The sequence below is a fragment of the Musa acuminata genome, chromosome BXJ1-9, assembly GCF_036884655.1.
Source record: "Musa acuminata AAA Group cultivar baxijiao chromosome BXJ1-9, Cavendish_Baxijiao_AAA, whole genome shotgun sequence".
Classification (NCBI taxonomy): domain Eukaryota; kingdom Viridiplantae; phylum Streptophyta; class Magnoliopsida; order Zingiberales; family Musaceae; genus Musa; species Musa acuminata.
Window position 1 is genome coordinate 9,908,302 of NC_088335.1, and position 13,280 is coordinate 9,921,581.

The 13,280-nt window shown below is 39.1% G+C and overlaps 3 protein-coding genes across 7 annotated transcripts; 1 reads left to right on the forward strand and 2 right to left on the reverse strand.

The window, feature by feature from the left end:
• The first annotated feature begins 439 nt into the window (after nt 1–439).
• On the forward strand, nt 440–3,120 carry LOC135594531 (uncharacterized). Its single transcript, XM_065084899.1, has 3 exons — nt 440–474; nt 1,252–1,381; nt 2,196–3,120. Exons 1-3 carry the CDS (start codon nt 440–442, stop codon nt 3,072–3,074), a joined length of 1,044 nt encoding a protein of 347 aa, XP_064940971.1. The 3' UTR covers nt 3,075–3,120.
• A 1,654-nt stretch (nt 3,121–4,774) lies between these two features.
• Nucleotides 4,775–7,031, reverse strand: LOC103972746 (annexin Gh1-like). Of its 2 annotated transcripts, none has more exons than XM_065084664.1 (5): nt 6,926–7,031; nt 6,665–6,810; nt 6,349–6,567; nt 5,370–5,582; nt 4,775–5,179 (listed from the first exon to the last, which is right to left on the reverse strand). In XM_065084664.1, the coding sequence occupies exons 1-5, from the start codon at nt 6,999–7,001 to the stop codon at nt 4,886–4,888; spliced, it is 948 nt and encodes a 315-aa protein (XP_064940736.1). In that variant the 5' UTR covers nt 7,002–7,031; the 3' UTR covers nt 4,775–4,885. The 2 variants fall into 2 exon arrangements, with proteins under 2 accessions (XP_064940736.1, XP_064940735.1); XM_065084663.1 differs by having other exon boundaries at nt 4,915–5,016.
• An 861-nt stretch (nt 7,032–7,892) lies between these two features.
• On the reverse strand, nt 7,893–13,214 carry LOC103997953 (UDP-N-acetylglucosamine transporter ROCK1). 4 transcript variants are annotated; one of them, XM_065082945.1, is made up of 7 exons: nt 12,971–13,214; nt 12,372–12,420; nt 12,117–12,256; nt 10,101–10,299; nt 9,875–10,018; nt 8,439–8,513; nt 7,893–8,293 (listed from the first exon to the last, which is right to left on the reverse strand). In XM_065082945.1, exons 1-7 carry the CDS (start codon nt 13,105–13,107, stop codon nt 8,132–8,134), a joined length of 906 nt encoding a protein of 301 aa, XP_064939017.1. In that variant the 5' UTR covers nt 13,108–13,214; the 3' UTR covers nt 7,893–8,131. The 4 variants fall into 4 exon arrangements, with proteins under 4 accessions (XP_064939017.1, XP_064939016.1, XP_064939018.1 ...); XM_065082944.1 differs by having other exon boundaries at nt 12,030–12,256; nt 12,971–13,212; XM_065082946.1 differs by having other exon boundaries at nt 8,140–8,346; nt 12,030–12,256; nt 12,971–13,213.
• Between the last annotated feature and the right edge of the window lie 66 nt (nt 13,215–13,280).

The following is a 13,280-nucleotide window of genomic DNA, read 5'->3' on the forward strand; positions in this document are numbered from 1 at the left end:
TAGATTGGAGCCACCATCATTGGCCTCTAGCGTTGGGAGGCGAAAGTTGAGGGTGATAGGCTTGTCCTAAATTTCTTGGGCAAAGGGGAACTCCACCGAGGTACTTTCCCCAAGCTCCTCCTTGGATTTATGGAATTCCTTTTAAACCTTGTCCAGACACCGATTCACCAACCACAACTAGGCTCGGAACGAGTTGGATGATAGGGTGTTGGCTTCGGGGAAGGTCGAGGCAGCGCGTCTGGGCACAGGGAGGTTGCGCTTTGCCATTGGCCTTGGGTGACCCGATCGCTCCCTAGTTGGGGGGTGGGCATCTAGAGCTAGAGATGGCCGGTCGACTAGGGTGGCATTGTGAGGTGTAGGGATGAGCATAGGTTGGATCATAGGCGACAATCGTGGGGGGAGAACTATTTGCTGAGCTAGCTGGGGTACGACGGGTGCGATGGACTGCATCATCCTAGTTAACGCTTACACCTGGTGGGTGAGGTTGAGGAATGCCTCGGCTGAGACAGTAGGCTGCCCCATGATGGCCCCAGGAGGTGACAGCCCAGGATTATTGAAACGTTGCTAATAGCAGCTCGAGGTTGCGGTCGAGGTATTCCTTTCTAGGCTCGGAGAAAGTGGGAGTTGCCCTCCAAACCCAAAGGTCAGGTGAGTCGGGGGTGGCTCTTCTCCGGGGTGCTCGGTTGGGGGTGCTCTTGTGACATCGAACCCTCATTCTAGCGCCAAAACGTTAGTGAACCTCTACGCTATGGCCGAAGAGTTAGCACGACTCGGTCTAATCTCGGATGTGCAAGGTCGCCCGCATGGAGACTTAAGAAGCGAAAGTGCACGTCTGGTCGGGTTGAGCTATGAGTCTTGTTGCTTAATTCTTCGTCGCCAGCCCCTGCACATAGGTTGAGGTCGAGAGAGGGATTTTCCAACTCGACCCATCCAAAGCTTAAGTTAGCGTTGAGTGGAATAAGAGTGAGTTGAATGTGTGAAAAGTCCTCCCCCTCCTAATTAAGGAGGGTTAGATTTTATACCTGCGAGGATGAGTTGGTTGTACGGGGTCAATTAACTACGGTCAGTTCCTTGGGCGGCCGTCTTAAGCTTCTGTGCGAGTGTCGAATGACTTGCATGGATCGACATCGCACGGCACCGCCCCGAGCTTTTTGGGACGGTTGTACCGTGATGATGTCGTTCGTACCAAGGGGACGGCAAGCGACTGCCTACCACATATTTACTGTACACAATTTGTCAACACAAGCGCAGGGGTCCTGTTGCTAACTGTCCTGGTGTTATCGAAGCACTATGTAACATTGCTCGATCATCAGATGACTGGCAGTATATGGCTATCGACTGTCTTCTTTGGTTACTTGAAGACCAGAGCACTTCAAACAAGGTAAGGCAATAATAGATTCCTTGCATTCCATGAAATATTAGGCTGTTTATTGCTTTGTCATGAAAGAAATTGCATAGATTGGTGAGTGGCTAGTTTGTACACTTCAATGTGCACTGCATAGGTTGTTCCATCTCCTAGCTTCTAAGAGATTTTTTTTTTGCATTATTTTACTTGTTCAACTTCCTAATTGAACTTTCTTATGACAAATATGCATAAGTTACTTCTTTCAGTTGCATCTGGCTATGTTGGCATTCTAATCTGAGATTCAGTAAATCAGAGTTGCACACCATTCAAAATATCTTGGTCAAATTTATATGGTATGTATAAAACTCTCCTGCAAATGATTCCTTACCTATATAACATCAAGATGTGGCTTGATTTTACAGGATCACTGCTATAGAGGGGACATACGAAATTGTAAAACGTAGAATAGGCTGTCTTGAAGCAGTTATATCCAAGTCATGTTGTCACTGAGCTTAGTCATAAAATTTATTTTATAGCTAATATTTACTCACCATATGAACTTTATAGTCTTAGTGTCTTTATGTTCAAATCTAAGAACAGCTTAGTCCTTTTGAAAATGTATGAATCATGTGATGCATTGCATGGTCTGGAAAGAGAATAATTTGTGGGAGGTCTAGATGAAGTTTGTTGGCTTTGCGGTCTCAAGTAAACTGTTACCAATTCCTTCATAGTCCATGCATGATTAATCAGATTTCAGTTGTATTTTTTATTCAATGAGTATAAGCCTGTGTAATGGTTACAACATTAATCTATTACAGTTGTTTGAGGGTGTATTCATTTCATTTAATAGGTGATAGATAAGGCAGCTCCGGCACTCACAGATTTAGCAGAAATTTCTGCTCTTGGTGATCATAAAAGATTAGGAGACATCATTGTTAATGTCCTTCAAGAACGCTGCCAGGCACAAGGGACAGCACGCAACTATATCAGCAGTCGTACAAAAGAACAGATTGATGAGCTTTTGAGCTCGAGGCAGAGAATAAAATGGGAGAAGAACATGCCAAAGGAGGATCTCCAAATAAAACAAGCTGCAGCATTGGTTGTTAAGCTCGAAGGAAACTCTTTATTCCCTTCAGGAGATATTTCAGGGGCTGCATCAAAATACTCTGAAGCTTTGGCACTGTGTCCAATGAAGTCCAAAAAGGAAAGACTTGTCTTGTACAGCAATAGGGCTCAGTGTTATCTTCTCTTGCAGCAGCCACTGGCAGCCATATGTGATGCTACACGAGCGTTGTGCCTACATAACCCTCCTAATCGTCATGCAAAAAGCTTATGGAGAAGAGCCCAAGCATATGATATGCTTGGATTGGTGAAGGAGAGCTTGTTAGATGCCATTCTTTTCATTAATGAGTGCTCTAAGTCTAATGATCCTGACCTTTCTTTAAGGCACAACAAAGTTCCTGATTATGCTGAAAGGTTAGTGAAGAAGCAGATGCATGCTGCATGGTTATTCAGAGAAGCAGCTATTAAGCATGGGGGCATTCCTACCGAGGATGGATCTGGAGATGTCTATGGCCCAGAAGCTGATGATTCTGAGTGGGAAACGGCTAGTGAAAGTGATGTAGAAAATGGTGGACAGGAAGCAGATGACAATGAAGAGAATGATGACATCCGGAAGGATATGTATGACAAGTCAACTGCAAAAGGTATCAAACTGATCTTTGGATAGGAATTTGGAGGAAAAGGAATTCACTGCTTTAAGTTTGAGATTACTGTAGTTTTCTTCAAAAAGAAAAAGGAAGTTTATGATTAGTGTAAATATTGTGAAGAAGTTCAAAATTTTCTTGATGTAATAATATATCAAGCTTTGCAATTTTCTTAATATATTGATTGACACTTTTTTTATATATTTTATTACTTATTCTCCCTATACGATATAACAATTTAGTATAATGTTCAGCTAATTGTAAAACCTTAACTAAACAGTCCAAGTCAGAAAACAAAAGGTTCAAGTATCCTTGTCTGGCATTCTGTAGAGAACTCTTTTCTTGGTGGTACTTACTGTTTATGATCTTCTCATCGAAGATTATAACATCTATGAATCCTTACTTTTTTGTTCCTAGAGACTAAAAGTAGCACATTTGGCAATAATAGTTATATGCTTTTTTGGGTAGGATCATTATGGATTAAATTTTAGAGAATCATGGACACTGGTTACTTAGCATTCTAGGAATTGTGTATGTGTTTGTATATGGGTCACCATTACATATCACACAATAGTTATAATGGTGGTTAAAGATATAAAATTCACAGCTTTCGAAATTCAATTTTAATTGTGAAATTTGGTTATTAAAATGAAAATGAGATATTTCTGACTGTTGCATTATGTGTTCCAAATTTAGTTTCAATTTTTCTATGTATTTATGAGGATAGAATCATTTACTTATCTTCATGTGGAATCATGCTTTGTTCTGCTATCTTCTTCTCCATACCAGTTGTTTTCTTTTGAAGTCCCTTGGACTATTCTTTTGAGAGGTTATCATTGGAATTCATTTGTTGTTCTTACTACTGCTTCCTTCTTGCGGTGTAATGTTTATAGCTTTGTACTTCTTGTTATGCTTATCTTTAACTGCCATTTTCCTTCTCCTCATTTCTTTAGTTTCTTCTCTTATCACCGGTCTACATATTCCTTAGAATTCAATAATAGCAATATATACACGTAAGCAAGAGGAGCAACCATATGGCTGCTTCTCAAGGGACAGGGAAAGAGACTCTGTCTGGTGTATCAGGTTTTTTTACATTATATGTTTTTAGATGCCAAATAATTGGTTGTATCGGGTGTTGTGGAAATGTTGAGAATAATAATATAATAAGGTCAATGGAGAATATAAATAACTGGCCTTCATAACTTTAACATTCTTGAGTGTGCAAACTGATGGCATCAAATGTTACCATGCCCATTCTAGCCATTACCATATATTCCCTTTTTAACAAGAGTGATTTTTCTGCCAATTTGCAGAATCTGTTGACGTCTCCGTTAATGTTTTTTCCTTGTTATAGATGGTTACTTTCATGGATGTCGAATTTGATGTCAATATCTCAAGAGTATTTTTAAGGTTACTTTATTATTTTCCACTTGATTTTTATTATATATATTCTCAAGTCTAGAGAACCAGCAATATCTTTGCTCTCCAAATTTCTACTTAGTATTTCAAAATGCAATTGGCACCCAACTTATTACATTTCTTGTGTCTTATCTTTTCACCAACCAAGTTATCTAACTTCTTAAAAGGTTTAGACCTGGTTATCCAACCAAGATATTTAACATAGGTTATCTAACTTCTTAGCCACATATATATGCAATCAAACACATTGATACTCAGGATGAACTTCATCAAAATACTCAGACACTAGGAAAAACAAAGATCTAGATTTTATCTTTCTAGATATATCAAGATTTTGGTTTACAATTCTAGAAAAAAGTGATTCATCAAAGTAAAACAACATCATATTTCATTCAAGAATAAACAATGGAAAAACTCAAGCATTATTTCCTAGCAATGCAATGAGCATTGTCTTATAATCTCCCGAAGTGTGATCCTTGACTGCTTGTTTGAGTGACATACTATTTCTCTTGTAGTAGACCGCCTCTACCGTCTTCAGATCAACCTCTGCACGAGTAGTAATTATTCGAGTAAGAGAATTTGCATCGATTCGTAGACCTTTTATAGCCAATCGAATTACTTTCTCCAAGTATTTCTCTGGATAACATGTACAACGTATGATCGCCTTTAATGCAACGAGAAACTCGTTTTTGCGATCAGATTTTAAATCCTACGAGAAAGTAAAATCTAATCAAATATTAAAAAATAATTACAGTATTACATGAAACCTTGATGTATCTTAGTCCAAAGTTTTATATTTTCGAGGTTACAATAATTAATTTTAGTTATTAAAAATACACCTTAAAATCCACCTAATAAAATTGTTGTAATAAAAATTGCTACTTTGATGGAGCTTATACCTTAATAATGGATTTACCATACTCATTTTTGTAATGACTTATTGTTGCAATCAACTGAGCTTTGCTCCTTGCAGTGATAATCCAAATGAGTTCTTCATGGCTGTAAGCCTTCTCAGTGATCTTTTCATGCAGCATCTTTGCCTCAGATTTTGCCAATTTTCTGTTCACCTCTATTCCCTCATAGCGGTATGAGGTTACAAGTGGCACCAAAAGCTGAAATACACAAAATGGTCATTAATAGAACAACTTGTACAGAAGGCAAAAGAAGATACCCATTCTCTTCATGTCTTTTTTTTTTTTGTTGATTATAACATTGAGTTCCATAACATTAGTCCTCTGATACGATCGTAATAGTGAGGTCGTCCAACGTCAGACCAGGGCCAACCACATCATCCCATCTCCAAGATGCTCGGTAGCAGCTGCTCCTTGTTGGCATAAACTTCCTCTTTATAAGAAAGAAGAAGGAAAGGGAAAGGGTGATTTCTAAAGATGGGTTGGGTTGATCAGTCTAAAGGTCAGCGCTATTTGTGCTTTTAGCAGGACTCAATTAGCCGTAATGGAAAATGGACAAGGGGGCACGTCTCAACAGTACACTCCTTTGTATGTCAATCCCTAATTGAAGAAAAGAAAATGATACAAGTACTTCTCGGTTGCAAGCATTACAATATCTACAAATAGACAGCTAAAAATATGTGATGGAGTCAATAAGCTAATTCCTGTAGATGTCTATTTGCCACATCCTAGACTTCTGACACATTTTGGAAGGATCGGACTTTTACAGCCTTAGTTCAACTTAATTAATTATCAGAAATTAAAATTTGAAGGGTTGGAATCACAGAAACAACACCTATATACGAGTAACACAAATCAGTACAAACAGATTCAAGATCCGATTCTTTTACCATTAAGCAAAGAACATGAAGCAAACATCGGCTCTGATATCATGAAGAAATATTATCATCAAACAATAAATCAATACCTTACGGAAATCTCCGGTGGTATGCTTGGCCACATCCTCCTCGAGGGATCGTTTGTACCGCAGATGGTAGGCTCGCCTCACATTAATGAGTTCGCTGGAGTTCCTCGTGCACGCGATCTCGATCAGCACGCGGTTGCTCGGATTCCATCCCCGCAGCGCTTCGTTCGCCAGCTGGGCGTCCCGATCCGCCGGATCCAACGTCCACAGTAGCACCGCCCTCTGTTTCGACGCAAAATAAATAAAAAAGCACATAAAATCTCAAACAGATAAGATCAAGAGGGCGATCTGTTTGGATCAAAGGGAAGAAAAGAGGGACCTCGAAGTCGCCGGAGATCTCATCTTCCAGTGACTTGAGAAGCTCCTCGCCGTAGGTCTCCGCGTAGGTGGCGCGGATGGCGCGGCGCTGGGCGGCCGTGCGGTGCGCCAAGATCGAGATGATCAGGCGCTCGTTCGTGCCCCAACCTGCACAAGATGGCGATCGAGAGAATCGGCGAGGATCGGATTGAGCTCCCCATTGGGAATCGAGAGACGGGGGGAGGCGACGATGACGAGGAGAAAGTTAATGTAACCGGGGTACCTTGGAATGCCTTCCGCAACTGGTCGCAGTCCTCGGCGGGGGAAGGGACGGTGGCCGGAACCTTGATGGTCGCCATCGATGAGATGTTGAGCTTCTGACGGAGAGAGATAATGCAGAAATGCGAGAACGACGGAGGCATTTAAAGAAAGAGAAGGTGCGGGTTTAAGGGTAAGTTCCGTGGCAGGAGAAGAGCAAGTAAACATGGTCGAGAGACGTGGCATTTCTGCATTGGTTGTGGCCTGTCCCGATTGGCGAAGAACGAAGGTTGTCCGTACATATGACAGTTATCCGTCTCACGTACCTCTCTTGCTATCGGAAGGAAGCAAGGAGCCCATGTCACGCACATAAGACGTCGACGTCGAGCGCATGCAACGTTAGAGTTGGTGGGGCATTGAGGTCGAGCTTACCTGTTTTGTACGATCGAGGCCGTATGCTTGACACGTGATCTCCAGAGGAGCTCCCCCATCGTGGCAGGAAGACGAGGGTATAGAAATCGTGTTCGTCGTCTCGTTCAAGACAACTGAGCTTCTCGTCCGTAACAGGTGGGGGGAAGGTGCGTCGTGCAAGTGCAAGCGTCTCGTTTCGCTCGGAGAAGCTCATAAGCGAACGCCTAGCACCTAAGGTGTTTTAGACCTTTTGGCCTAATACTTTTTAAATTATTTTTTCATGCTCATTCTCAGAATACAAGTCAAAAACAAGTATACTGTAGACTTGAGTTTCATTACCAGACTCGCTAGCATTCACTCAGACTAACAAAAAAAAGTTCCATTACTGATGTAGAATCCTATAGCAACTTAAGTACTTATATTTAAAGAAATTACAGAAAAATTATTAAGAGTAAACAATCAAATGTGTATAATCTGTAATAGGACATATGGAATACAATTACCAGATCAATTGTCTTTGCATGAGTTTCATTACCAGACTCACTCACGTTCACTTGAGATAACAAATAAAGTTCCATAACTGATGTATAATCCTATAAGTACTTATATTTAAAGAAATTACAGAAAAAATATTAAAGAGTAAACAATCAAAGGTGTATAATCTGTAATAGAACACATGGAATACAATTACCAGATCAATTGTCTTTGCTTGAGTTTCATGTTTCGGTTGTATCAGAATGTCCATTGGTACAAGATATTGTTAGCAGAATGAGAGCATGGCAACGACACCCTGCTCTCTGAAATCAGAATGACTTTGTGCTTAATCCTCCTTCTTTCTTGCAACATATGGATATTTCTGGTATATCACAATGCTGCTGATGACAAGAGGTAGTGCCGCAAGGCAATACACCGAGGGTGGTTTCCCATCGAAAAGAAACTGCAACATTGCAGTTACGAGCAATGCAGAGACTATAACAAACCCCTGCAAAAGACAGACACTGCAGTTACGAGCAACGCAGAGACTATAACAAACCCCTGCAAAATACAGGGAGATTGTAAACCGCTTGTCACCGTAGGGGGAACAAAACAAAATTGCTTTTGTTCATTTATCTATAATCTCCACTTGCCTTTCTGACACCTCCAGCATGAGCAGTGACAAGACCGACAAGAATCCCTCCGACAGCATTCATTACAACTGGTATCTGTGGAAGAACACGACTACCAATATAAAGCTAGATGGAAAAAGAAATGATTATGCTCCCATATCATGCATTGCCTATGCACCTTAAATAAATGTAATAAGTAGGCCAATACAAGTTACCAGTACGACAGTTAAGCATTTGATATAATGTAATGTTAGATTGTCTAATATCCACTACAATCTGAAAACATGTAGCAAACAACAAGATCCTCCCATAATTCAGCAAAAGAGAAACATTGATGTATGATTAAACAGGATTCCCTGTAGCATGGTTACCAGGGAAAACGGATAGAGTATGCTGACCACCCAAAGACATTATACTATCCTACAAAACCATTGCTATTTGCTGACCAACAAGAACTATAAATGACTCCTTGAAGCACAGCTCTTCGCTAAACTAAATGCCATTTAGGAGCAGCAATGACAGAATGAAGTTTTAGACAAAAACAAAAGCTATACCCAGAAGCACTTTATAGAAAAGATGGATTGTATAATAGGAAATTACTACATGGCAATGCATCTAAGAGTTGATACTTGAAATAATAGACTCGTGTTATTGCTGCAGCAAGACAATTTGGTTACTTTCTTTGAAAATCAAGATCACAATACTACTACTACTCATTCCTTTTACAGTGAACTCATCAGATTTTCTCACGGGAAGACAACCAAACACCCCTGACTACTTGACTTTCCAGAAATAGAGATTCTCTTTGTTCAATTTGTTAGACTTAATGAGAAACTCTGAAGATATGCAAACATGTAGGTGGCATTATGAAAAAAGAGAGGTGACAATTAGTCATTCATTGATTCCCAAGTCCCAACTGAGGTCCAGTGCCTGTTTATTCCAATCAATTGGTTCTTTAGTATAACCCTCTGAACCACTAACTTGATTAGAAGAAATGTATGAACAAATTGATCCACAAAATTTTAAAATACCCCAATGTGCTCCATAATCTCTAATGACAGATACAACCAGAACCAGAAAACTAATTGTATCATTTGGTTACAAGTCCAAACAGCTTCACATTAGCATGTTAGCAGAAAATATCCTAAGCTATGATAAACCCAAATATCCACATCTTCAGACTGCCAACACTGGTTTAAGATTGCCACATGAAAGTACACCAGTCCATCTATGGCTACAAAGAGATACAGTAAATGAAAATCAATTAAATATTCAAAGCTACCATGTAATAAAATGCTCTTAAAATTCATTTTGTGGAGTCCATTTTGTCACAGAAAAGCAATTTAAGTTTAATGCTACAAACATCATAGGAAAGAATAAGAGAGTTTGCCTCTATATTGTCATTACTAGGTATATTTTAAAGATGAGTAAGAATGGTGAGAAAAGTAGAATTTTACCAGAGTCCACACAGTCCAACCATGAAAGAATCCATATTTTCGTATTGCCTCTCCATCAGGTGACTTGTAAGTACTTGCCAGCAAACATAAACTACCAACAAATGACATTTCTACAGTCATTATATATGATGTGTGCTTCTTCACCTGCAAAAGAAGCAAACTAGGAAGCTCAAGGACAATGTTAGGAAGACTAATTGATTGGGAACTAAAGTGCTATATAACTGACCTGAGAGGCCCATTGGCACAGAGAAGAAGCCAAACCGGAAAGAACAGAAGCAATCATAACAGGAATAATTCCATATAGCAAAACCTGATCAGAGTTACTGCTAGCGGAAGCTTTGCCAGAACTCTCACCAACACTCAAAAGAATGGCAGCAACGATCAATAAGGTAAGAGCCCCAATTTGCTTAGGTGATTGCTTCTGCCTGCAAGTTGCAACCAGAAAGATTTAGATTATAGAATTTATTGGGTTCTCTTATAAAATGATTACTACTGCCTGTAAATTACAGCAACAAAAGATTTCGGAAAAAGAATTTAATGGTTTCTCTAATATAAAAAACCTGACTATTTGATAATCTTGATAAGAGTGATGAAAGTGTTGGTACCGTATGTCTGTTAACCTAAAGACCGTACCATACCATCGTTAATTATCCTAAATTATAAGCCTAGATCCAGCGATTAGACTAGGAGAAACTATAGTTATTTTTGTACAAACCAACCCCTGCCTCCCATGTTAACACTTTTTAATGTATATTACAGTCATGCAAAAACTATAATCTAAAAATAAATCTATGCTATCATGCAAAAACTATAATCTTAAAATACATCAGTGCTATGTATCTTAGATAAATATTTGTAGCTTCCATGTTGTGATTTTTTTATAGACAGCAGATTTGTGATAATTAAGACCAAATATGTTCCTTCCATCATTAGCTATCAGTTATCATGGTCACCTTAGTTTTAATTACCTAGGTGCCCTATAGCAATCAAATATATCATAAACAACCTAAAGGCATAGCAACGCTTATATCTCTTTATGGAATTGAATCACTAGTTTTCTTTTGTAAAGAAGATGTCAAAGTTTCTAAGGCAAAAGTTTTATCTCTTTAAATCTTTATATTGAAAATATACTAAATTTAAATTTCATCACACATTAGTCCCCATCAACAATGTTAATTAGAGGGTCACTAGAGATATGGTGTAGCAGTTGCAATCTTATATATAATAAAAAAATTAGAGAGAGCAATTAAAAAAATCAGAAAAATGAAAATTATCCAAGTGAAAGAATTAGCGTTGTGCCAAAAAGGATAATATAGAGTATATCTTCTTGCTTGTGCAATAGAAAGAAACCTTACAACTAAAAATAAGATAAGTTGAAGTTCCATTAATTATCTTGAAACAGTCATTGTTGTAGAAATACTTTTGTCAAAGAAAATGTTTGCTTGTGCATAGCATTAAGCAGTATACTTATCAGTAAAGCAACGAACATAGACAAATGTAATTAACCTATAATAGAATAGTGAAGTGAAGAAAGTTCTTCTAGATGCAGGGCAAGAAACAAGGTTTGATGTGTCACTAATGATAGGTTGAGTTTACAACAATTATGATACTTTACAAGAGAAGAGTCTAACCTAACAAAATTAATTTTTCAAAATAAAAATACTGGTTCAGACATTTGGTGATAGTGCCAGGGATTAGAAACAATTATGCTTATTGCCTGATGAGGCAAAGGACTTGCTCTGATTAAGGATATCACAATGCAGAACAAATTAGCATGCAGTTGCTAGAATCATATAAAAGAAGGCCCTAACTAGGAAACAGAAACATAGAAGCTCCAGTTCCCGGAGCATCGAAAATATCTTTTGATCAGCGAAGTGTATAAAACAAATCAGAATTAATTTTGATCAAGAACAAAAAGCAAAGGCCATATGAATTTCCCCAGTTTTTTTAGTACTTCCCAATCATTAGAGAACCTTTTCATTTGTACGAATTTATTTAGAATGTTGGTTGTCCAAACACATCAGTTGAATTAACATTTTTTTTTGTTCCAATCATATTTAGTTAATTCAGATATGTTTACAGCAGTTGTATATGTGAGATAAACTAAACTAAAAAAGAAAAAGGACACAGATAAAACACAACTTTCAGAACATACCCTAAAATAAGATATGTAAAAAATGCAGTGAAGAATAGCTTTGTCTGGTTAAGGATTGAAAAGGTGAGTGAATCTAGATTCTTGTACGATATCTGTAACAAACTATTCTGCAATGCGTAAATGGCTGCTGGAAGGCCAGATGCAGTCAATGCCCCAACCAAGGTCCATTCTTTCCATAGCCTCTTGAAGCTACCTTCTTTGGCTAAAAGAAATAGAGCACAAATAACCTACAAAAAGAGTGACTTTGATACATTAAACAGGTGAAGATATATCATTTTAAAATGGAAAACATAGAAAACACAATTATTTTACTGCAAACACTTGTATGGAACTTTAAATCACCTTTGCCATCTCGCACGCTAGAACAGATGAAGTCACAATAACATCTCGCCTGCAGGAACAAATTAAAACAAGGTTATGATGTTTGGTCTTTACATGATTGCTGAGAAGATCCAACTCTCTTGTGTCACCGAAGATTAACTTCCCAACAGGTATATTATGCTAATGCAACTAAACTGGCTACTACACTAAAAAATCATAGATCCACAAAGACTAAAAATCTCTTGTAGGAAAAAAAAATTGATAGCCACAGCTCGCTCAGGAAAGGTTACATTTAGTTATGACCATTCTAATCAGTTCAAAACCAAATCAACGTAATTTATGAATCCGAATTGCAAACCAAAAAACATTTGTGATACGAACCATCATGCTAAAATACATAGAAAAAGTAGAGCTACTCCACGCAAAATTGATTAAATACTAGCTACAACCCCAAACCTAAACCCCTCATCAGAGGCTTACTACCCAAGTAAAAAAGAGAAGACTTCGTGACCAAAACTGACGGGATTTGAGCCCGTAACACGGAATTAGATAGCAACAAAACGGAAATACACGAACTCAGGGGGAATCGAAGGAGATCTGGGGGGTGATCGATTTCGCACCTGATGAAGCGTTTGGAGATGAGCGGCTGTGCGCCGTACTGCAAGGTAAGGAGCATTAGATACAGCCACACCTTCGCGCGCGGGCTTTCCTGTCTCGGAGGGCCCTTGCGGTGAGCCGTGGCAGCGGCGGACGCCATCGGGCGGGGCGCCGGAAGCAGGCCTTCGGCCGCGGGAGGAGGACGATAGTACTTTGCTTGGCGGCCGGGGCTTCCGATCTTGGGAAGCCCGACGGGTCAATAAAGCTAAAACCAGGTGAGCGGGACCCTGTTCCTACTTATTTCTATTGGCTAATTTTCTGTGGCGTCCACTG